Source organism: Fonsecaea multimorphosa, assembly GCF_000836435.1.
Source record: "Fonsecaea multimorphosa CBS 102226 unplaced genomic scaffold supercont1.4, whole genome shotgun sequence".
Classification (NCBI taxonomy): Eukaryota; Fungi; Ascomycota; class Eurotiomycetes; order Chaetothyriales; family Herpotrichiellaceae; genus Fonsecaea; species Fonsecaea multimorphosa.
In genome coordinates, this window is record NW_015971638.1 from 1170562 (window position 1) to 1193462 (window position 22901).

At 51.8% G+C, this 22901-nt stretch overlaps 9 protein-coding genes across 9 annotated transcripts; 3 read left to right on the plus strand and 6 right to left on the minus strand.

Annotated features, from left to right (window-relative positions):
• Positions 1-580: 580 nt before the first annotated feature.
• On the minus strand, positions 581-1159 carry Z520_03080 (uncharacterized protein; the record flags this gene model as incomplete). Its single annotated transcript, XM_016773593.1, has 1 exon — positions 581-1159. One exon carries the CDS (start codon positions 1157-1159, stop codon positions 581-583), a length of 579 nt encoding a protein of 192 aa, XP_016635650.1.
• A 1967-nt stretch (positions 1160-3126) lies between these two features.
• Positions 3127-4640, minus strand: Z520_03081 (uncharacterized protein; the record flags this gene model as incomplete). The annotated part of the gene is made up of 2 exons (XM_016773594.1): positions 3127-4339; positions 4408-4640. 2 exons carry the CDS (start codon positions 4638-4640, stop codon positions 3127-3129), a joined length of 1446 nt encoding a protein of 481 aa, XP_016635651.1.
• A 426-nt stretch (positions 4641-5066) lies between these two features.
• Positions 5067-6722, minus strand: Z520_03082 (uncharacterized protein; the record flags this gene model as incomplete). Its single annotated transcript, XM_016773595.1, has 2 exons — positions 5067-6323; positions 6387-6722. 2 exons carry the CDS (start codon positions 6720-6722, stop codon positions 5067-5069), a joined length of 1593 nt encoding a protein of 530 aa, XP_016635652.1.
• Positions 6723-7004: 282 nt separating this feature from the next.
• Z520_03083 (uncharacterized protein) lies at positions 7005-9488 on the minus strand (the record flags this gene model as incomplete). Its single annotated transcript, XM_016773596.1, has 1 exon — positions 7005-9488. The coding sequence occupies one exon, from the start codon at positions 9486-9488 to the stop codon at positions 7005-7007; it is 2484 nt and encodes an 827-aa protein (XP_016635653.1).
• A 326-nt stretch (positions 9489-9814) lies between these two features.
• On the plus strand, positions 9815-10773 carry Z520_03084 (uncharacterized protein; the record flags this gene model as incomplete). The annotated part of the gene is made up of 3 exons (XM_016773597.1): positions 9815-9903; positions 10002-10083; positions 10660-10773. 3 exons carry the CDS (start codon positions 9815-9817, stop codon positions 10771-10773), a joined length of 285 nt encoding a protein of 94 aa, XP_016635654.1.
• A 1109-nt stretch (positions 10774-11882) lies between these two features.
• On the plus strand, positions 11883-12833 carry Z520_03085 (uncharacterized protein; the record flags this gene model as incomplete). Its single annotated transcript, XM_016773598.1, has 1 exon — positions 11883-12833. One exon carries the CDS (start codon positions 11883-11885, stop codon positions 12831-12833), a length of 951 nt encoding a protein of 316 aa, XP_016635655.1.
• A 1337-nt stretch (positions 12834-14170) lies between these two features.
• Positions 14171-15304, minus strand: Z520_03086 (uncharacterized protein; the record flags this gene model as incomplete). The annotated part of the gene is made up of 3 exons (XM_016773599.1): positions 14171-14902; positions 14952-15034; positions 15091-15304. 3 exons carry the CDS (start codon positions 15302-15304, stop codon positions 14171-14173), a joined length of 1029 nt encoding a protein of 342 aa, XP_016635656.1.
• Positions 15305-17404: 2100 nt separating this feature from the next.
• Positions 17405-19031, minus strand: Z520_03087 (uncharacterized protein; the record flags this gene model as incomplete). The annotated part of the gene is made up of 2 exons (XM_016773600.1): positions 17405-18395; positions 18463-19031. The coding sequence occupies 2 exons, from the start codon at positions 19029-19031 to the stop codon at positions 17405-17407; spliced, it is 1560 nt and encodes a 519-aa protein (XP_016635657.1).
• Positions 19032-20119: 1088 nt separating this feature from the next.
• On the plus strand, positions 20120-21242 carry Z520_03088 (uncharacterized protein; the record flags this gene model as incomplete). The annotated part of the gene is made up of 2 exons (XM_016773601.1): positions 20120-20545; positions 20592-21242. 2 exons carry the CDS (start codon positions 20120-20122, stop codon positions 21240-21242), a joined length of 1077 nt encoding a protein of 358 aa, XP_016635658.1.
• Positions 21243-22901: the final 1659 nt, after the last annotated feature.

Below are 22901 nucleotides of genomic sequence, written 5' to 3' on the forward strand. Positions count from 1 at the left end.
GCCCTGGTTTCTTGACAAGAGATTCTTCATTCTGTCCATGCTGATCCTGTTGTGTTCAATGTCTCCATATATTTCTTGATTCCGGTAACATTGATTGATACGATATGTATGTAGCTAAGTACAATACATAGTAGCAAAGGCTGCTGAGACTAGCTATCCGCGAGCAGCCACAGCAGCACGAGATGTCCCGCTCCAAATGAATTTGTCTTCTTCTCGAAGTGCCAACACAACATACGTACTTGACAAGAAATATTCCATAAAAGCAGCAGCTGCCATATATTCTGGGTATAGGATGTTGGTTCATCAAGCGACCAAGATAACAACGAGGAGCACAGCACCCAACGCCGCGAAACCGATTCATTAATCTGAAGCCTTGGCCATCGATGTTTGTCAAGTGTCCAGTGGGAAGTTCCAACGCCCTACATAGCTTCAAGCCAAGCAAAGTTACAAAAAACGCACAGGGTCGCTTTCTTTGGACAATCGCTTCCGAGGTATACAAAATGAATTGGCGCGCATGTACCGAGTTCGCGAGAACAAGCAAGCCAGCGACAATCCGGAAACAGGTGAAGGAAGACCAAGTTTACATCATCATCATCATTCTGGTCGCTCGCTTGCTGCTGAAGCTAGGCCGAGGGGAGCTCTCGCCGCCAGCCCAGGGTTTGTGTAGGAAAGGTTGACCGTCGATGTTATCCCAGTGAGCCGTCTGTGTCGTGGCGGTGCTGCTTCGGTTTGGGTTGAAGTGGGCTTTAGGGATGGGCATTAAGTCGATGGTGCTGCCGCGGTACAGTGGTCCCATGAGTCGGTCTTTCACAGATTTGTTTCGTCGAGGCATTGCCGACTTCTCGGGCGGGTTGGGGGCGAATTTATCGGGCTTGTCGGAGCCATCTTGGTTCTTCTCGCCCGCGAGGATGGCGCGTTCTTTGTTGACCGCGGCTAGATGTCGAGAGCGGCGGAAGTGGATGATGAAGAAGGCAACCAGCCCTAGAAAGAGAATGGCGGCGACCGCGAGACCGACACCGAGACCAGCTTTGGCACCAGTGCCCATGTCGCGTCTATAAAGGTGTGATATAGGTGAAGCCAAAGTTGTGGAGGGAAAGGCAGCCAAGAATAGGGCGAGAAGAGCCGCAGTATATTGAGAACGAGCCATGGCTAGCGACATGGCGTCGGGTATAATAATGAGAGGTTATGACAACTCGTACGACGTCTTCGACCAGCGATAACAGTAATCGAAGGGAAAAAGCGAGTGAAGTGTTGGGAGGGAGTCGAGAGAGGATGCGAAATGGTCTTGTGAGGGCGAGGCGTAGGGAGTAATAAGCACAAAAGGGGACCAAGGCGAACCAGAGCCTGTTGAAAAGTTGGGCAGAAGGATGTGACGGAGGTCTGAAGGATGTCAGTTCGGTGTGTAAGTAAGCACTTAAGGAAAGAATAAGTAACAAGTCACGGACAAGTGGTGAAGATGCAAGAGGGAGAGACGCGGGATTGAAGCTCGAGTTGGCAGTATTTGATCATTGACCTTGTCGAGCTTGTCTCTTTTCTGGTCACCCAGGGCTGAAGTGGCACCGACGACTCGACCAGCGACGCAGCATTATTTGAGCCACCAAGCATCCATCCGCGCTCAGCAGCATCGGCGACACGGACAAGGAGAACACGAAAAGGAGATGCGGCTAGCCGGAAGGAGGTCAAAGGTGGTTCCTGTAGCTGGCCCCAGCTTCTTTCTGAAACGTTGGACAGGGCCGTTGACGGGCGGCTGATTGGTGAAGACGCGCGCGAATGGATCCGGCCAGAGTCTGTCAGGCTCGAGAATAGAAAAACAGCTGGACAAAATGGCACAAAATGGCTGACTGGGTTCCGTGATTGGATGCAGGGGGTCATGCACCGATCAGCCAGGGCTATCCTGGGCCATCCTTGACCTTGGCTTTGGTCTGGGGAAATTCAGGTTCGGATGGACACGAATGGTCAACGAAGGCCGTGATCTGCCTGGCTTGGGCCCGTCGGGTTTCTTGGAATTTCTTGTCAGTGAGGAAGAGGAGCTCTCTATCGGAGGATACGTGTGGATCGAATTGCGGTGTGTGTGAGTGAGTCGGGCATTATGTCGAGAGAAGACCAAGAAGAGCAAGAGAAAAGAGGGCAGGGCGCAGCTGCGCAGGCAAATCAAAGACGTGTTTCAGGCCCTGCGCCTCTCCGCCTCTCAACCTCTCAAGCTTCCAAGCTTCCACCTTCATTCAACCTTTAACCATCAACCTTTCAGCCATCACGCGTCATGACCAGGGCACAACCTTGAAACCCAGCTCCCCAGCTCCCCAGCTCACCAGCTCACGACCTCACCGGGCTCAGCAAACTCGTAACTAGGATTACGTACTGCATGCATTTCCAGCTCAGGTCAGCCAGCTGCCAGCGTGCCACCAGCCACTACCAAACGGGCGCAATTCCACAATCCCCATCTGCCCTCTCCATCGGCCTTTTCCTGTTCCTGATGCATCCAGGAACGCGCTACGGACTTTTCCCCCACCAAGTCTGTCCGACTGGCTGCACCGCATCGCGCGCGCACCGAGTGCCGGCCCTAAACCTTGACTCCTCGCACTTCAACGCTAAGTCTATCACTGGTCAACACCTTACTGGGAACTTCATTTCCCATGTGACACGTGATGGGAAATGGAAAATGAGGGAACATACTGCTAAGAGATCGCGGGGCATTTAGTCGGCATGACAGTCGTTGCATACGTAGGTACTCACACTTGTACGACTGGGAAGGATCGGAACTGGAACATTGTACTTCACAACAGTGATCTGGGTGATCTGTGTGATAATACGAGACACCACGCGTGTCACGTCTGGCGTTGCACGTTGCACAAACACCAGGCCCCAGGGGGATCTGCCCCCGAATCCCTCCGAATGTGGTTCAAGTGGGCAAGACAGGAAGCACACAGCCTCGTGGGCTGATGATTTCAATAGTCGCAAGAGCAGAGTTCGAGACATCCAGAGATGTTGGTCATCCTTCTGCTGACAACGAGGCTGTGCCCATGAGAAGGTGGGGGAGTCAAATACTCCTTTAAGAATACTCCTTACCCCTTTATACAGTGTCACCGAATGCTCCCTTGAACTCCCTTTCTATGTCAACAATTCCTTCTAGATATCCCCGAGCAAAAAGCTCAATAGACTCCCCACGGTAAGCCCACCAACAAGCATCAATCCCATGAAACCCCCTGCTGCCTCCCTCTCTTCTGGTGGCACCCATTGTCCTGATCCCATCATGCACTCGCTGCCCAAGTACCCGTTTGTCAAGCCAAATAGGAGCTGCACAATAATCAAATAGAAGAAATCACTTCTCACCACACCGCCCTTGTTTTTGATGTTGCAGAGGAAATACAACGGGATAAACAGCAGTCGTGCCATCGCGATGCAGAACAGGGCAAAAGGATAGTGTGTGAGGGAGATTCTCGGCCACAGCGTAACCAGTCGACCTGCTAGATCGCCAATGTTCCATAACAGGAAGGCTAATGGGATGAATATTGCCGAGTCGATATTGTTGACCGACTCGATCGACGCCGTGAAGATTGGGAAAACCATAGTGACGGCGAAACAGATAAAGACTGCGGCCGCAAGGAAGGGCATCCTGAAGAAGAGCGTGCTCAGCGGTACCGAAGGCCGTTCCTTGTTGGGCTCGTCCAACCCTTCATCTGTCGCTGCCGCCGCCACACTGCCCGTTGTCAGGGCGTCTCCTTCAGAGGCCTCATCGGCTGTGGATTTCGCCGCCGATTGGAGGGCTCGGTTTCTCGCCTCTCTCTTCAGAAGATAAAAGAAAGCCAAGAGAGCAATGACTGAGATAGCAGTGGCCGTCAAGAAATAGACCAATGCTGAAGTAGGAGATTCATCCGCCGTGTCTGCACCACTGCCGTCCTTCTTGACTGGGACCACCAAAACCGAGATAATCTGCGCCAGGGGCGGTAGCACCCCGGCGATCGCCTGGCCGGTCATAATTCCCTGTGTATACTCACTTCTGCCAAACCCTGATGCGAATGAGAACAAGCCGTTCTGTATGAGGCCAGTAGAGAAGCTGGCCGCGCAGATGGCCACGAGGAGGAAGCCGAAGTACACGCCTGCGGACGTGGAAACGAGCGTTGACAGAGCCAGCACAGCAAACACCGCAGTGTTGATCACAAGGGATGATATGATGCGCTTCGGATATGATGCCCCCTTTTGCAGTTTCGTCAAGGTCACCATCGACCCAAGGTTCGTGACCGTCGAGACCGACACCTCAGCGGCTTGGAAGTGGTTTAGGATCCATTGATTTCCCCGGAAACGGTGCTGGAAGTAGGGTGCTGCGGCGAGAAACATGTTCCTAGGGTTTCCCTTGTCAGTGAGGATGAACCTACCCCAGTGCCAGAGAGCCGCAGGGGTATCACGTACCAGGCCCATAGCATTGCTATACCAAGCAGGACGAAGATGGCGTATTCGAGCCACGAGAAGGGCGTCTCAGGCACGACTGTGTCCTCCTCCGGCCCATCTTGTATACTCTCATCGTCTCTTTCTGCATCGCCCCGTATAGGCTGGTATTCCTGCTGGCGTGAACGAAACAAGCCCATGTTGGACAGTTGAGGAAGCTCGAAGGATGCTGGTTCTCCGGTGGCAGTCGTGGACATATAGGAGGACGGGCACGGCCGTCAAAAGTCAAGTCGTCTATCTCTTCATCTCACTTCAGTCTTTTGTCGCGTGGACTGCTCCGAGTCATGCGTTGCCGGTGGCAGTGAGAATGAATGCCAGTCGTGTGATGGACCGCCCTAACGGAGGACAAGGCGTGTCAATGACGCATTCCTTGGTGCAAAGGGGGCTAAATTGGGTATTGGCCATCCCCATATTACTTCCGCCCAAGGCAAACACAACCGATCCTTCTTATCTGTTCGACATCGTTGTCCAGAGACAGACCGTCATGTGCAAAGAAACGACTACACGATGAGGAAGGAGTTCAGATGTTCAGTATTCTCATTCCTCATGACACATGATATTTCGTCTTGCGGCGACATCCCGCGCCAGCGCCTCGCTATGCATTTGAAACAAAAACTCGCCCTCTATTCTTCCATCTGGGCTTTGTAGGCCGCCATGTCAGCTGGCGCCAGCCATCCCTTCTCCATCGCCTGCGCGATGAGGCCGTCGGCCCCTTCCGGCAACAACGTCGACGTCTCTTGATTGAGCCAGGCCGACACCTCAATCAACTTCGCCCACAGGCCCACCTGCAGGTTCTTTGCTGCCGTGCTACTGCCTGGCAGGATGGCGCCCCTGCCACTTGGTCTTTTGGCCAGCATGTCCGCCAGCAGGTATCCGAGCCAGAACAAGTTGGACTTTGGTGTGAACCTCTCGTACTTGTTCTTTGCCTCGTATTTAAGTCCTTCAAGTTTGGCCTTTTCCTCCGCCTCGGCCTCAACAACCCTCGCATATTCTCGGACGCGGCGGTACGTATACCATTGTCGCTTCTCTGCGTCGGTCTGCGGATTGTATGTCTCTATTTCCCAGAATAGCATTGGGTCAAAGACGATGCTGCCGTTTTCAGTCCCGTCATTGATTTTGGCGCGTGACAGGGTATAGTCGATGATGGTGACTTGCAGATTTGACATTCCGAGGACAACTTCTGGCTTCTCGTTCATCTCTTCAATGACCTTCTGTGACGCGTCGAGTCGGCCGTCTTTGGTCAGAGGTTTAACGCAGATGTTGCCATTATGCATGTCGCGGTGTTCGAATTCGATTTGTTTCTCTGCAAGAGCGAGGCTCATCGCAGTCTTCCAGAAGATGTCATACACCTGAAAAGCTGACAAGTGTCGGAGGTGATAGATGGGCTTTCCGGCATTGTTCATCTCCATAATGGCAAAGAGCTGGTGTGGAGAAAATTCCTTCAACGGGCTGGTATGGTGTGCTGAAACTGGTCGTGTTGCTTTGAATGCGTCGAATGCTTCAAGGAGGACGTCCGGATACTTGCCGCTGACTATGTGGATACCGCGACAGCGAACAAATCCGTGCAGAGCATCGACTGATTGCATCAGTAAGACTTCTCGGATGACTGAGTCCAGGTCGGTGAAATCGCTTTTGCCCTCTTTGGTCATTTTGAAAGGAATGATCTTGATGATGAGACCGCCTCGTTGCTCCAGATCCTCGACATCTGCGATATCTTTTGCCTCAAGCTTGAAGACGTCGGCATATGATCCTTCACCAAGCTTTGTGCATAGGTACTTCTTGCCGATGCTGCGACCGAACTCCTGGAAGTCTTTGACTCCTTTCTGTTCCACGAGTGAGAGCAGTGGTTCGAGTTCCTGAAGTTCTAGCCACGTGAGGTTCTGTTAAGTGGGTCGTCAGTTTTCTGAGTGAGAGTTGGTTAATAGAGCTGTAGGAACACATACTGCCATTTTCTTGGACGAAGCGCCTTTTCCACGTCCCCGAGGCCGGTGGTGATGTACCTCAACTGGTCTGTGCTCGAGAAGGGGAGTTGGTTCAGGTAAAGGCTGCTGCACAGGTGCCTTCTCTCTAACAACATCGTGGTAAAGTGTCAGTTTCTCCATCTTGTCAACCATGTCGTCGTTCTCATTTTCATTCCTGCCTCCGCCGCCAAAGAGATCGAAATGCATCGCACGTCTCTCCGCCGACGGGGCCTTTTTCTTGCTGTAGGTCTTGTCATTATTGCGACGGACTGGCTGTCGCTGGTTCTTGAGCTCACTCAAGACATTCAGGTCCGCCATTTCTTTGTGAAATCTCATGAATTTGTCAGAGGGAAAAAATGAGACCGCTTACCAGCTGAGTTGTTTGAGTGTGAATGGTATGGGATCTGTACACTAATCCAAAAGGCGTTAGCGTCGTCGTTGCTCTAAGATACAAAAGCGGCGCAAATATTTAGATGTGCGGTGAAGAAAAGGGGAAGATGGATGTCGCCGCTTTTGAGTTGAGTTTGAACCGAGACATGGACAGGGTCTGGTAGAATCATTGAAAGGCATTCAACAATTCACATTGTTCAATCCTGCTATTCACTTTCTATAGTCCTCCCAAGACGCATTAAAGAGATCTCTGTACACAACAATGTCCTCTTGCCTATTATTGTTCTGGCCACCATTCCCAACCGGTAGTGTTCCTCGCTGGTCCAACCCTCGTTCGGCCCTCCTCCTCGACCAATGACTCAACAAACGCCTCCTCTTGAGCGGACTCAACTTGCGATGATAGAGGCTGACTGCGTTCCTGTCATCATAATTGACTCGACCACCAGCTGGCTTCATATCCCACATCTGGTCGTACAGAGCCCAGTACCTCGTGAGCGAGGTCCGGTTTCTGGCCCGCATCCACGCGTTGGGTGCCTTGAGACGCATCCCCGTAGCGAAAAGCCGTCGTAGGCGGTAAATAAACTCCCAACGGATGACGTACTCTTTGACCTCCACGCCGTAGACGTCCCGGAGTTGTTTAAGCACTCGGGTCCATCTGAGGCAACGTTCGGGAGAAACAGCAGCCATCCCCTTGCGAGGTCTGAAACACCATGACATGAGCGACTTTTGAAACTTGTCGTCGAAAAGGACGTTCAGATTGGTGCCCGAGCCCGACATGGGCACTTGAAGGACTTGACCGTTGAGGCCTCCGCTTCGGTACCACTCTGCTATCCAGTAGACGAGGGACTCAAGCTCCTTGAGACGTCCTTGCCGACCGAGTGCCTTTATCGGTGCCCGCCAGAGCTTGATCTTGAAGTTTGTTCCCGAAGCGAGGATGTTCTGCATCAACCCTATCAGAAATCCAATCTTGTCCACATCTCCACGACCTTGACCACCGGAGAGTTGTTTGGTGGTTCGAAATAGAGAGATGACGAACTCAGGAAAGGATGTTGAGATATGTCGACCGTGCTCTTGTAGAGTCGCCACACAGCTTAGGACACTCTTCCAGTCGCCTACTTCCATCATTGCTCTCAACAAGAAGTTGGCGGATCGGCTGCGTGAGTAGTTGTCGAATTGTCCGTCATTGAGAACCACGAGCGTACGATTCAGCTGTCTCCAGTCTTTGGTGCGATAGTATTCCGTCAAGAGCCGCTTCTGTAGCTCGATGTCCTCAAACACCTCATGATGTAAATCGTTGTCCACAAGCGCTTGGACCATTTCCCAATGTCCCGAATCACAGACGTCTCTAACTATCCGGACAAACACAGAAGATCCAGTGTCAATCTCGAGGTCGCGAAGTTTTTGAAACCGGGCTTGCAATATAGCTAGATCTGGTGCAGCCAATGCCATTTGACGGACCGCCAGAGGTCCAGCCTCAATCAGCCCGATCATTCTCAGACTGTTCACCGCAAAATCGAAGGAGAAGGCCCGAGTGGCAAAAGCGCGTGCGACAAACTGATCGCTGAGTTTTGTTGGAGCTGAACCCATAGTCTTGCTTGCCACGATATTGAGTGAATCTGCAGGTACACCCGTGATTCTGCTTCTGCCGATTGACCATAGTCGTCGCGCCTGGGCCTCGAAGGAAGCACCAGCCTGGTTTAGCGGCAAGAGAAATCTCTCGAGGTTTTCGTTGTGGAGGGCCAAGTAGTTGATGTAGGGTTCAAGAAGCTCAAACTGAGGTGGCAGATCTCTCTTTGCGATCAAAAAAGAGTGCATCATGAAGGCATCAGACGACCGGTCTTGACTCCACAGATGAGATGTCACCTCCGCATAGATGCGACTCTTGGGAACCACATCATAGACACTGCAAAAGCCTCTGAGAGCATTGGCTTCGCTCGAGCGGCAGGCGGCGTAGAACGCGGCCAGGAGATCATCACGCCCCTTGTAGTGCTTCTGGCCGATGAAAGATGCGAATTGATATGCATCCAGGGGGCGCGAGCCCTCCAATGCCGCTCCAACAATCTCTGCGAATAGTTTTGGGCGTTTGTACTTCAAGTGTTTGGCTTCCTTGCAGATTGACCAGAGAAATTGATGGTCGTCGGAACCAGCAGAGAGGAAGGTCTTCCACAGAGCTTCAACACGGGGATCATCTCCTTCGAACCGGAAGGCTTCCCCTCGGAATTTCATCCCTCTCCATATTGCTTTGATCCCCTCGTGGCCATTTTGGAGAGCTTGAGCGATCAACAGGATCTCCCAAAGCTCTATTTCGTGACGATGGGAAGGCTTATCGACTAGACGACAGCCAATGAACGATGTATGGCCCACATCTGCCTCGAAGCGCAGCTGATCTCGGGTTTTGATACCGTATGCTAGTCCACGATCCAGGAGGCTCTCCCATTGTGCGTCATCTGAATGAGGTTGTTCTGAGACAGCGGCGGAGAAATAGGCATCCCCAGGCTCGCCTGGGCCATTGCGCAATGCTGGTTTTGAGGTTGTCGTCAATGCCCGATTAGGTGATGAGTACCATCGTCGTGGTAAAGCTGTACTTGCAGCAATGTCCAACTTCGCACGAGGTATTTGGCCCAATGATCGGCTGCACAGTAAGAGACATCGCGTCTGGGAGCATCTCTCAAGACGACCCCATAATAATCTCATGTAGCGACATACACGTGACCTCTATCGAACACATCTAGATTTTCATGGACACCATGGGAAGAGCCTTGATCAAGAAGGGTAAGAAGTGCCAATGAGGAAGAGACAGTAGGCGAAAACGGCAGACGTGAAAAGTCAGGAGATTCTGGCTTTGAAGATACAGATTAGTCACGTGCGGTATCGAAGGCTTGGCAATGAGCTCCTGGGCTGCCATGGCGTGAGCCTGCGACCTCCGAACCTCAATCGAACTTCAGGTCTATTACTTTGAAGCTCTTCATTCCTCCTTCCCCACCGATATTCAAAGTGATTTGCCCTCCTGAACCGACAAGATGGTCGCTCCCACAGCTCTCCGAATGATGCAGGCCACCCGGGCCCGCATGTTCAGACCTGTTCAAGCTCAAGCTCAGCAGAAAACCGGGTATGTCGAGGAAGAGGACAACCACTACCATTTGTGGTCTCTACCTTGAGCACCAGGGTGCTCCGTACTAGAATTTAGCTAACAGGCTTTCTGCACAGGGTCTTCGTGTACCGAGAGAACCGGGTACCCTACTACCAGCGTCTGTTTCAGAAACACGATGGAAAACGACAATGGTGGAAGGTCAGTAAACTCTACCTTCCCAGATCAGACCTTCACCTTGCCCTTGCGAACCCCCGGAGCCCACAAATCAGACGGAAAGAAGAGACATTATCTATGGCCGAAGAAGAGCAAGAGTTGCATCAGGCGCATCCATCGTCGAGGATTAGCTACATGGCGCCCTGGCTTCCACGACAACTTGCCTTGGGCTCGGAAATGACGGAATGCCCGCGGCGGTGTCACAGTGCATGTTCAACTTTTAGTTTTGGACTTTATACACGGTGTGCTGTGTTCTGGACTCGACTATGATAGCACTAGGCCTATCGGCGCATGTTCCGACCCAGTCTCCCTCGCATACGAATGGCAACTTTGGCTGTTTCGGGGATCTCTCAGCAGCAAGATACAGTCTCCGTCCTGCAAGTCGAGGTCAACGGGCTTCCTCGAGTCCTGGGCAGACATGGAGCCTTTCCATGGCATAAGCCCTTCGACGTCCTGAAGCTCAATCCAATTGCTGGTCTCCACCTAATAATTGCACACACTTTATCATCCTGCTTGATACTGCGACCACTGAGCAGCTTTGCTAACACAAAATTCCTACAGACTCACCGAAGCCCATACCTCCTCTATCCCTACTACACGGTCCTTTTGGGCAGCTTCACGTTCTCCGTATACGGCATGGTCCGCATGCTTTTCGGTCACAAGACACTGTGGTAGAGGTAGCCCAAGGTGGAGGCAGGAGTCGAAGTGCACAAGGCCTCTCTAGGACCTAAATGCAACCGTTGTACATATTGCATCACAGAATCACAGAATCGGGATCGAGGCGCATTATCCCAAGTGGTCGTCCTCAATATTATCGAGACTACGAACGAAACCTTTCTTGTCCTACAACCGCCAATGTCGGCCTGCACGGGCCTTGAGTTCAACCTTGTTCACTCAGTCATCTGTTTGCTTGCGCATGGGGGTCACTTGTGAAGCAGCTCCAGCTTTATCTTACCGCCAACCGGTCCATCACGTGTCTCCCATGCCAAGGGATCCCTGGTTGGGCCATGGATTTCGAGTGTCCAGGTCAGACTATCAAACAAAAGAATCTCCGCATGACTTTTCCTAGATCTACCAGGGACACAAGACCCAGGGACAGTCGAAAGGTCGCATCTCAAACATTGTTCTACCTGCGAATCGGTGCGTGTTTGAAATGCACGTTTATTTAAGCCTTGAGATGCATCCCTGCTTGTCTTGGTCTCCCTCCCATGACTTGGACGTTTGTGCAACATGATTGGCGTATGTGTCGGAGATTGGCCCCATGCCCGTCATCTAACTTCCCCCTCGATACTTTCGCTTACAAGGATGCAAGGACTTCCTGACACGGCTCTATACTTGCTTATTCGTGGTCATCTCCCCAAATATGGACGGACATGACATTGCGCCACGCGCCCGCCTGTACCTGGATGTCAATCACTTTTCCTTTCACGCAGAATCTCGTCCACTGGTAGCCTCGTCGTGCGCTGCAGACCTTCCGGTCTAATATGCAGATGATCTCTGAAGGTAACCATAACCCACAGTTGTGAATAACAGCAAAAGCGGACGTGCTGCCAGGCCAAGCTGTCTTAAATATCTAGGATTTCCTCGAGGCAACTTGGAAAGGCCTAATGCCACAGGTAGACATTTCACAATGTTTTCTTTCTACATCTCTCTTGTGTTGGCTTTGATCGGAGCATCGATCTCGTCGCCGCTGAAACATCTTGACAAACGTGACCTGCCCGCTTTCGTCACCCAATATGGTATACCTCATTCTCTCAATCCTCTCTTAACGGACGGAACTCTATATGGGAGCTGACACAAAGCCTACCCCAGCACCGGTTGCGTACCTTGATTCCACAGAGATCTACTTCCCCAGCTCCATTGCCGGTCAGTTAACCCACACCCATCCCGAAGATGGCTCGGGGAACAACATCACCGGCGCTCCATCACCCTTGACGCTCGACAACCTCAACAGTCTCAACAATTTCGCGTCGGGTGGTACGGACGTGTACCTCACATCGGACGAAGGCATCGAGGCTCTCCCGTCGTGGTTCCGCGGCGTCGAGCCAGATTCTACCGGCTCGACAGGCCCCACGATCGCGAGCCTGATCATCACCGTCTCCAAGCCCAACAACACCCTCGACGCGTTCTACTTTTACTTCTACGCCTACAACCAGGGGAACTGGGTCTTGAACCTGCCCTCGCTCGAGTTCGGCGACCACGTGGGTGATTGGGAGCACACGATGGTCCGCTTCGTCAACGGCGCCCCCCAGGCGATGTGGTTCAGCCAACACACGTCGGGCGAGGCATTCACCTACTCGGCCGTCCAGAAATACAACAACGGCGACCGACCCGTCGTGTACATCGCCAACGGCACACACGCCAACTACGCCATCCCCGGCACGCACGACCACACCATCCCGGGCCTCAACTCCCCCATCGGACCGCTGGAGGACCACACCGACGCCGGCGTCTTCTGGGACCCCTTCGTCGCGAGCATCCCCTACACTTACAGCTATGACAACTCGACCGGCGTCTTCACCGCGTACAACGGCCAGGACCCCACGGGCTACCTAGACTTCGCGGGCCAGTGGGGAGACAACCAACTCCCGGACAGCACGCCGGGCCAGGTCGACGTCTTTGGAGAGCGCAAGTACGTCGCCGGTCCCACGGGGCCCAGGGACAAGGATCTGGGCCGAACCAATGTCTGTCCCGACGGCCAGAGCTGTGATGTCTTGAGCATTCTGCTGCCTTGAAGGAGTTAGTTTGTTGGGTTGGGGTGGGAGTTGCAAATCCCGCCTGAGTTGGACCGCAATTGGTCAACCAGGCCTGCCTTTTCTTTTTTCCCTATTTGGTTCTCTGGTTTAATTTGGGTTTACATGATGGAAAAAGACTTTTCTTGCTCGTTCTCTTTGACGTTTACCTAACTCCCGTCAGCCAAGGCGACTCGGGATTTCTTGCGAGCCAGTTTTGTAGACAGACGTTGTTGGCGTCATACAGTAGAGTGAAAGACAGAGATATACGGAAATGCGATAATAAAGCTATATCCACCGAACATAGAATTAAAAAGGGTCTATATATATCTGGGGTCAAAGGAACAATAGCGATGCGGCAATACCCAGCGGGCGGCATGCTCCGACCTCGTCCTATCTAACTACCTAGGTATCCTGCATAGATTTCCCCCACGTACAGGGGGACATGAAGAAAGGAAAAGGGACACAATGGATATATATATATATATATATATATACATACATACATATATATATATATATATATACATACATACATATATATAGAGACATCCGCCGCCGCCGATGCCAGTTTCCCGGGTCCTCTCGCTTAGTACATTTCCGCATGCAACACAGGCACACATCTTGATTCCTCGCTGAGCTGTGATGCCAGAAGCAAAGATCCATACCGCCGAAATACACATCTTCAAGAGTAGGAAAGGACATATAAGAAGGAAAATAGTTGGCCCCGCTAAGACATCCGTTCCACTCCCGCCTATCGACCAGGTTGAAAGTACCTTTCTTTGACCGTTCCAGTAAATAATGAGTTTCGAAAATAACACACCCCAACCCCGAGGAAGAGCCAGCTCCCCTATGTGTATCCCATTTGTTTATTTTTCATCTTCGCAGGTGTAAAGTGTAAGGTCATCGTGATAAAAGGTAGTCGTGGGTCTCATGACTGGTGCACTTTCGCGATGCTTTTTTCTTTTTTGGTTTTTCCGTTGTAAGCGATAATTTCGTTCGCGGCCTTATCTGGATCCTTCCGCGCCTCATATGTGCATTGGAATTGTACAGAACAGTCCCGCGGCGGAGAGATGGACCTTTGTGGCAACTCGATACGGGCGGAAAAGCTGGAAAAACGGTATCAACCAAACTCCAAATACTCATGTCAGATCAAACTGATCTCTAGGACATGGGGTGGCTTGCGCGGTTCATGTATATGGAAAGCAAATGTTCCGACTTTTTTCTGGTTCCGGCTCGCTTGAAGAGCAGAGGACAAGCCGAAAAGACGCGGCAGTCCCGAAGGGGGGTTGCATTCAACCCTCGAAATAACAAAACGGTCGTGCTTGCGCACTTTGTGTTTAAACAAAATTCTTTGCCGTCACCAGCGGGCCTGGCTTCAGGGTGAGTGTTGCCGGCCGACTGAAGTTCGTCCAGCCTTCCGAGGGCTTGGTGAGCTCGTGTCTCTCTTCATGTGCGGTTCCCAGCCTGGGCGTCTGCATACCAGGCCCTCCGGCTGGGGGACCAGACCTGTTGGCGGAGGTCTTGTCTGGCAATAGATTCTTGAAAAGTGGCTTCAGGCAGGGTATACATGCACAGACGATACCCGTGCCAACCTCAACCACCGACCACTTCATTGTGGATACTGATCCCATGGTGACATCTAAGCTGTTGACACTCTTGAGGACGCTGATGCGTAGAGCCGATGCCACGGTTGCGAACAAGCCGACAGCAAACAGTAGAGACACAATATACTTTTGCCTCGCCGGAAGTCTGAGCCTGAAAAAGACGGGCAACGGGAGGGTACACAGCAGGAAGTCGGTAAAGATTGAAAAAGCGGTGGTGAAGTAATAGGCCGAGACGATCTCCAAGCAGTCTCTAGGGAGAGTAAAGTCCCAGGCACCGCGGACCGGATGGCATTGGAAGATTGTGACGAGGATACTGCAGATCCAGACCGCAATAATGGCCACACCGAGAGCATACATTATTCTCCGAAAGACGGTAGTCGGGAAAACCCGAATGTACGATGTCACGATGGATATCTTGACCAGCATCAAGGCTGTGACGTACATGATTTGACATGTCCACAACGTCTGCTGCTTGTTAGTCCATTCCCTAGAACAGAAGGAGGCATGTAATGACCTGAATCACGTTCTTCGTGTTGTCAACAAATCTGGAGTCCTGTGGAAGGTCATAGATATGTCTCCCCAGGCCATATCGTATCCCTTTTGCTGTTGTCAGACGAATGAACTCTCCACTCAGGCTCTAGCCGCCGACTTACCAACTATCGCCATGGCGGAAAAGGCATCGGCGAAGAGGCCAGCCGCCACCATAAGGTAATCGTCAACGGCCACATGTCCAACGACGAAGCCTCTGACAATCAAGCGAATGATGATGATTACGGAATTGACGCAGATGAAGGAGATGTTGATGCGATAGATCTCTCCCACGTAGGAATCGTGAGGTAGAAGAGCTGTTGGTACTTGTTGGCTCATGGTGAGTAGATTCCGGCTTGGTCGGCCGTTGGGATCCAATAGCAGAGCGCGCGCGGCGTCCAATTGCTGCAAACGATGGTGATGCCTGGTGGATGGCCAAAGGCAAAAAAGGCACAAAAAGGATTAGAGATCAATATCACATTGACTGAAAGGCAAATATTGCATGATGAGGCTCTTTTTCGAAGGATCGAGAGGAAAAGCAAGCGCTATAAGGTCCAACGGCTTGTTTCTCCTGCAGCTCGAGCTCTTTCTGTTCCTGGTTTCCTCCCTCCCCATGGGCGCTCCGAGTCAAACATGCATTGATGCATAACGAGACTTGCCGGGCTGGCTGTTGTTGGGAGGAGACTTTCCATTCTGGGGGGGGTCAGCCAATATCCAACCTGGTCAGGACTCAGTCTTTGCCCCCGACGCGTGCCCTTGCAGAGGGGTCCTTTGAGTAGAAAAGCGTGATCAACGACCTGTATGGTGTGAAGGCGGCAGGGAGGACTGACCAAGGACACGCGAGAAGAGGCATGCGGTGCGATTAGCGCGAGGAACAGGGCCGTTGTGGGCCGTGGAGAGGCTGTTGGTGCTGTCGAAGTGCGATGGGAAATTCCCAAAACGGCTCCCACTGGCTCCTTGGCAGCGGCCCCTGAAAAGGCCTTTCTGCGCAAAATGCCCTTCTTACAACCTCATTCGCCGCGCACCCAACAATTAGTTTGGCAAATCCGCTCAAAATTCCCATACAATGTGTGTGGAGATCTCTTTCCAGGCAGCCAGACACCCATGATCCTAGCCGCTCTCCACGAGGAAGAACCCAAGTCTGTGGACTTTCGTCAGGCAAGTCTCGGACGAAAAGACGCCACATCGAGCCCGCGTGGGCACTCGTGGGATGCATGGATTCGGACTGAGAAAACAGTGGCATGGTTTGACACGGGGACACAAGCTCTGGGTTCTGGTCTCTCGATCATTCAGCAATGGCGAAAGGGTAGCGCTGTCAATCATAGCTGACGGCTGCAATGAAGGACAGAGTATCACCATTTGCACACCTCAATGAAATGATAACCATAAACGAAAGCCTGCGATCTACTGGCCAACTGACCTCGTGGTGCCACCAAGACTCTTTTGTCTGACGGTTCCATTTAGTCTCATTTCCGCGAGGACGGGATATATGCCTCGCAGACACACACACGCACACGCACCCGTACATGCAGCGGCAGAAACGCCTCCGCCGCCCCTGAAGCGTCTCGTCATGGTGGCTGCCGCATTCCCCCTCCTGTTCATGCACCGAAGACGTTGACAGAAGGAGCCAATGTGCATGAGAAACCTGGTCTGCAGGAGCCTCTTCTGAGGAATCACCGTTTGAGAACAAGTGATCAACAGGATTCCTCGGAGATTTTCTGTGATCGTGGAAAAAGATTAGGAGCTATCGCTGTTGAAATTCGGACGACCCAATTCTCAGTCAGCAGCCACAAAGCCTCCTGGCACCGAGTGGGGGATGCCTTCCATGTCCAAGTCGGATGCTTCTGTCCAAAGACGCATCTGCCCAGCCTCCCCCAGGAAGCCACAGAAGGGAGGACCCAATATTCATTTGATACTGTCGAACACGCTCATGCATCCTAAAAGGGGTGTCGCAGCGCGAAGAGATGTTTTCTTGCCTGACATCACGGACTGGCCTAGAACAATACCCTACATGCGCTTCACTTTATGTTCCACGCGCTCATCCCAACGGGCTCGTGTAACTTGCAGCAAGGGCTCCCGCGAATCTGAACTCAAATATCAATCAGGGAAAGCCATTGCCATACTCTCTGACGACCACTAACAAGCTTGCTGCCATTATCAACCCGTGAGAAATATCTGCATCAAAGCTTGTTGTGCTGGAGCTTAGCAATCGAATGACAATAGCCAACCTCGAATGTCCTCTTCTTCCTCGAATTAGGAGATTGGAGGGAAAGACCCACTACCTTGACAGAACTTGAGTCGCGAAGAAATCGCGATAAATCTCTCGGTGTACGTCCACATCATTGAGGATGATTGGTGGCAAATTCCTCCATGGGAAAAAGAGCTATAAATCTTCCCCTTAAAAGATCAGCACAAACCAACCCCTTGTCGTTCCCTCACTCAGCCTGAGCCGACAGACTCAGCACGCACAGCTTCCTCTGTACCTCTACCTGGTGTGGTTCGTTGTGATTTTAGTAGTCCAGAAGCCGAGCTTTGTCTGGGTTCGACTCCTTTGTCCGGCAGTTCTGAGGGTTGGGCGTGGATGTCGGGTGAGTCGGGTAACTGATCGACATCTCCAGTCCACATTGTGCTGTAGACAGCGGCCTCAAATTGGGCCCGTTTCTTGCCTGCGCTGATATGCAAGGGTACCACAGCCCCGGCATCAGCGACCCTCGATGGTATTGGCCCTCGACTATCCACACCGCTGCGGCTTGGAGACCTTGATATGATGCATTCCAACAACCAATCAAGCTTTGACTGTGGCAATAAGTCCATGGCTCCTCGATTTCTGAAAAGAAGGAGAACATGAGCCGCTCCCCCGAGGCAAATGAAGAGAGCAAGGATGCTAAAGACCGCAATAAATCCGTTGGACAGTTGTACGGCAACAACTTTGACGCTTATCTTGCGTTGTACTGGGCGCTTGAGTTGAGTGTCCTTTGTGACCATGTATGTCGGATAGAATCGTTGCAAATCTCTTGGGCTAATGACGGAAATCTCGTCGCCCGCCATTGACTCCTGCTTAAAGCGTGTGAAATAGTTGCCTACCATTGAAGAATGGATGTTAAAAACATCTCCAATGTCGGGAAATGCAATCCATGCTGGATCCTGAATGCGATTGTTGGTGAGTCTGAGAGCACAATCGACACGAGTGTAGAAAGCAGAGCCCACAGCCCCTTGACCAAATCGACACGGGGCGTAATCATCAGAGTCATTCTTCGGTGCATTGTGAAGATGCAAACTTGCCATCGACATATTCACCGTGCGGTATGTACCGAAGGGGCCACTGGCCTCATCCCAGTCTGAGTAGTTTGCCGCATACATACAAATGAGCAGGTCCTTGATCAACGTTGCATTGGTATAGAAGTCTGCGCTGTCGTAATTGCCGTGGTCACTGCGCAGAAATGCCGGAAAGATCTCAGTTTCTATCGCACCGCCAAACTTCCCCGTGAAAGTGTCACATTCCGACGTGAGATACAGGCTCACAGGTCATACTCCAACTGTTGTTCCATTCGTCAAGGCGGTCGACCCACAATTTCGAAGTGTCTGGGAGATAGTCCAGGAGCTCGTCGATGGGGAAGTTTGCGTGATCGAGACTCATTTGAGTCAGGTTCCACGCCACTTGAGAGTCCGGAATGCTGTTATCTGTTCTCCCAGCGAGAAGCCCATTGACCTCGGTCTGGACCACGACGTGGGTCAGTCTTGTCGAGTATTTCGCAATTGGACCGGACAGTATGGTCGTGATTGAGAGAGAAATGACAATTAGACTTTGAGAAACAATATTCCAATGTTGGATGACATGAGATTTTAATAGCAAGAGAACATCGATGGCCTCTCCAGGTGTGTTCAAGGTGAGGAGGAACGATACTGGCACAACTTTTCCTTGAGCAGCTACTCGTGCGCTGAGAGACCAGTAGCAGCGAGTCAACACAAATATGGCGATGCCGCTGATGGCTGTGACTATGATGTTTAAGACTGCTTGAACATCCTCCAACTTCCACGACCAGGGTAACGTAGTCCAGCTGCTCATAGTGAATAGAAGAGTGAATGGTAGAAGCTAAGGCACTCTCTCTACCAGAGCAGAAAGACAAGCATCGCGAAGCCTCAGGGAAGAGTAAATAATGAATCTGGAGCAGAGCAGGCTGCGACATCGGGCATCGGGGGCTGTCCTTGAATGCAGTGATAGGTAGAGCCATCATTCGGAGGTAGGGCTCGCGCAGACTCTTGAGCCTGGTAGAGGCTGCCTCGAAAACGTCTCAAACCATATTCTCGATGATGAATTCGGAGGCTTCAGGCGAGCAGCTTTCCATAGTCATGCGATGCGGCTCTCTTGGCACATAACAGTCCCATGTCTCTTTCGGATTGCCAAGGTTGCCGGAGTTGGTCACCGTGCGCTTTAGCCCAACATTGGTGAGTTGAGAAAGCCGCAGATTGGATCATTGAATTGGCAGCTTCATTCGGCCGGTCTGGGCAGCTGAAAGACCTTGCTGTACTCAGTCACCCTTCGAGACGTCTCTCGTATTCGTCCCTTCCGAGTATCCCGCATGAAGGGACCAGGACTTTCAATCTGGCGATGACTGATAAAGTGGACCGCCATATGATCAGACGAAAGGGGGAAAGGGGTGAAGTTGATACAGCTGCTAGGGAGTCTCAGACATACCGGAGGATCAGTCGGACTGAGGCTGCAGAATGGCCTCAGTCTAGAGTTGAGGACCCTGACAGTACTTACCTGGTGGATATAGAGAGGATGATGATAAAATGGATTTACCAGAGGCTCTTCGGTAACTCCCTGGATTGAAGACGTCTCAGCAGGTGGCTGTCAAATTCAGTCCTGGTGGTGAGGTCGTGGGGAAGAAAGGCTCTGGGCCGCACACCTGCTCGGCGCACTTTCCTCTCTGACCAAAATGAAGCTGATGAACCTAATGAACCTCCTGCGTGTCTGTCCACGCGATCCAGACACCATCAAGGTGAATTTCGCTTCAAGCAACCTTTGCTGTTCATAAAGGACTGCGCCATATTCTGTCACCTCTAATTCATCAAATCTCATCTATAACTCCACTACTGCCGCCGAATGCTTTCGTAACCTGCTCCACGCCTCTCTCTGCCTCACTCTTGAAAATGGACACTTCCAAAGACACGCCTTTCCCTCCAGCGGGCGATCTCCCCCTTCATCGCAACGCACCCCTTGCGCCCACACAAGAACTTGCCTATCGGAAGAAATGTATACAACTCAAACGACGTCTTGCTGAGATCGAGACCAACAACGATGCTACCCGAAAGAGAATCATCCAGGAAACAGAACATGTCCAGAAAATGCGCCTGTTGCGTGCCATCCTTCTCAACCATCTGCAGGACATTATGTCTGCCCCAGCAAAGAAGCTGACTCCCGAACAACTTGACAAGATTGGAGTCCTGGCGAACGGCAGCGGGAACCTGGCGGAGTTGGCTGGCAGTGGCGTGGCGCCCGAGTTACAACGCAGGCGACCTGAAGGGGAAGGATTACTGGACGACAGCTCCGAAGCGAGCGAAGAAGATGAACCCGAGGTTAGGAAGCCCTTTGCTGTCCGTGGCAGACGCTTACCCGACACAGCCCGTCGAGCGACCTGAGCGGCGGAGAAGGACAAACAACACTTACCGCGAAACCATCATGAACACCGTTCCAGCAGAGACAGTGCCGAATATGTATCAACAAACCACACTACCCAATCTTGCTCCCGCAAGCTCTTTCTCTCCGGTCCCTCCTCACGATCCAGCAGCGCTCACCTCCTCTTTCCGGGTCAAGTCCACTACTCCATCAGCACCTGCAAACCCCGGCACACAGCACCAATTTCCGGACGCGACATATCCGCAATCATCTCCCATGCCAGTCAACCAGCACCTGGGTGTGCCTTATCAATCGCCGAGTCAACCACGACCGCCGAGCATAGCTTCTGCACATGATGGCGGCGCGAATGGTCTCGCGCGCTCTCCCGGCGCACCCGTACGCCCAGAACGACCAGAGGCACCTTATGTGCAATTTACAATGCACATGAGACCACAATTGGAAGCCGATGACTACCCTCCCGAGCAGATCCCTGCTCGTATCCAGGCCGAGTGGGATGGCCTTAGCGCAGATAACAGGAAGCTATGGGACGACAGATATGAAGACCAGATGAAAGAATATACGGTCGCGATGGATGCTTGGAAGCGTGCTACCAGAAGAGAGCCATCAGGCAGTGGATTTTCTACCATCAACTCCTAGCCTGGGTCGAACAGAACACCCTATGGCAACAATCAATGGGATTCGTGGTCGAGCCCATCAGTCCCTTTTGCGATACCATCAATAGTCCGAACCACACGAAGAAGTGCCGAAGTGTTCAAGCGACGAACGAGGAATAAATTACATTAGCAACAGGCGTCAGAGCATTTACATCAGCGCTGGCCAAGTCAGGGTCTCCGTGCACTTTTCACGCCTGAGTTCCTAATTGCGTTTATACAAACATCACGTTTTGCCCTTATAACGAGCTCCATCACTGAAGATCAGATCTTCTGCAAGCGATGACAGTCACTCTGGAGACAGCGCTGAAAGGACTTAACACACGAAAGGCTGGACGGCGGCTCATCGCATCACCGTCTTAAGGGCTCCTCACTTCCGAGTTTCACTGACGTGGGGTTTTCATGTTCGTACACCAGCGCAGTCATCGATGGGCTTACTCCTGCAAAAATCAACAGACAACCTATAAATGTTCTTCGTCAATGTCCTACTTGGACGGGAGGGAGCGAGCCATCTTTCCGAGACCACTGAGCAACATGCCAACAGCTGTGCATAGAAGCTCAGATCCCGTGTTCAGTTCTGAGCGCTCAGCGGCATATTTGCGAAGTTCAACATCCAATCTCAGCATCACTAAGTTGGATTGTTGCGGGAGCTTTAATTTCGATTCTCAGCAATCAATCAATGCTGTGCACAAGGTTGGAAAAGTGTCCAAGAATGAGAAAATGCCGGAGGATGCCAGTGCTCTGGTTCAGCGATGAACTCTAATCACAGTGTGGTTGATTGGCACCTAGAAAAAGAGTCTTGACGGAAAAGCCATCCAGATTGTCCGTTCGATATCTTCTGGATGACCTTGACCATGCTATGTAGTCCATATCATAGGCGGCAAGATGCCTGTCTCCCCTTGACATCACAGCCGAAAGAACTTCGCAATATGAATGGAGGCAACGGGGTCAAATCAACAATGTATCATAGGCGAATCCAGAAACGATATCACTTCACGAGGCGGGCGAACTACAGTCTGCACTATTTATGATTTGCCTTGTTCATTTTGTTTTTTTGTCTCTAGTAGCAACAGTACCTGAGCCTGACTTCGAGTACCACCATCTGCAAGTGGTCTCTCCATACTAAACTCGGCCCATCCGAACGGAATGTCCACCAGGCATTCTCCATGCATAGGTATACAAACGTGCTCTCTGGAGATGGCGTCTTTCTGCTCTCGCCCCGTCTGTCGAGCATCCGGGTATCCAGGGGGGTTCTGTCACAGTTTCACCAGGGGGGTGCTCAGGCGCGCTTGGTCGGTGCTTGTCAAGACCTGTGCAGACACGTCAAGGGTACGAGCAGGCTGGCTTTTGTTGATCGTTGATCATACCATGGTCAACGTCGTTCGTGCCATTGGCAGGCAGGTGCACTTCCTCATTTTTCGAGTGGTTGCTCGAGGGTTGTATCGACCTGAGACGTGGATACATGCATGCCATGGATATCGCAGCTCGTTGGCGTACCTAGCACACATGCATGCGATTCGTGATCCTATCTTCTCGACGCTCGTTCATGGCATGGATTTCGTTTCTTCTTTTTTCTTCTCTTCGCGTTCTTTCATTCACTCTCCTCAAAAAGATCATTCGTTCCCCCCCTTTCTTTTGCTGCTGG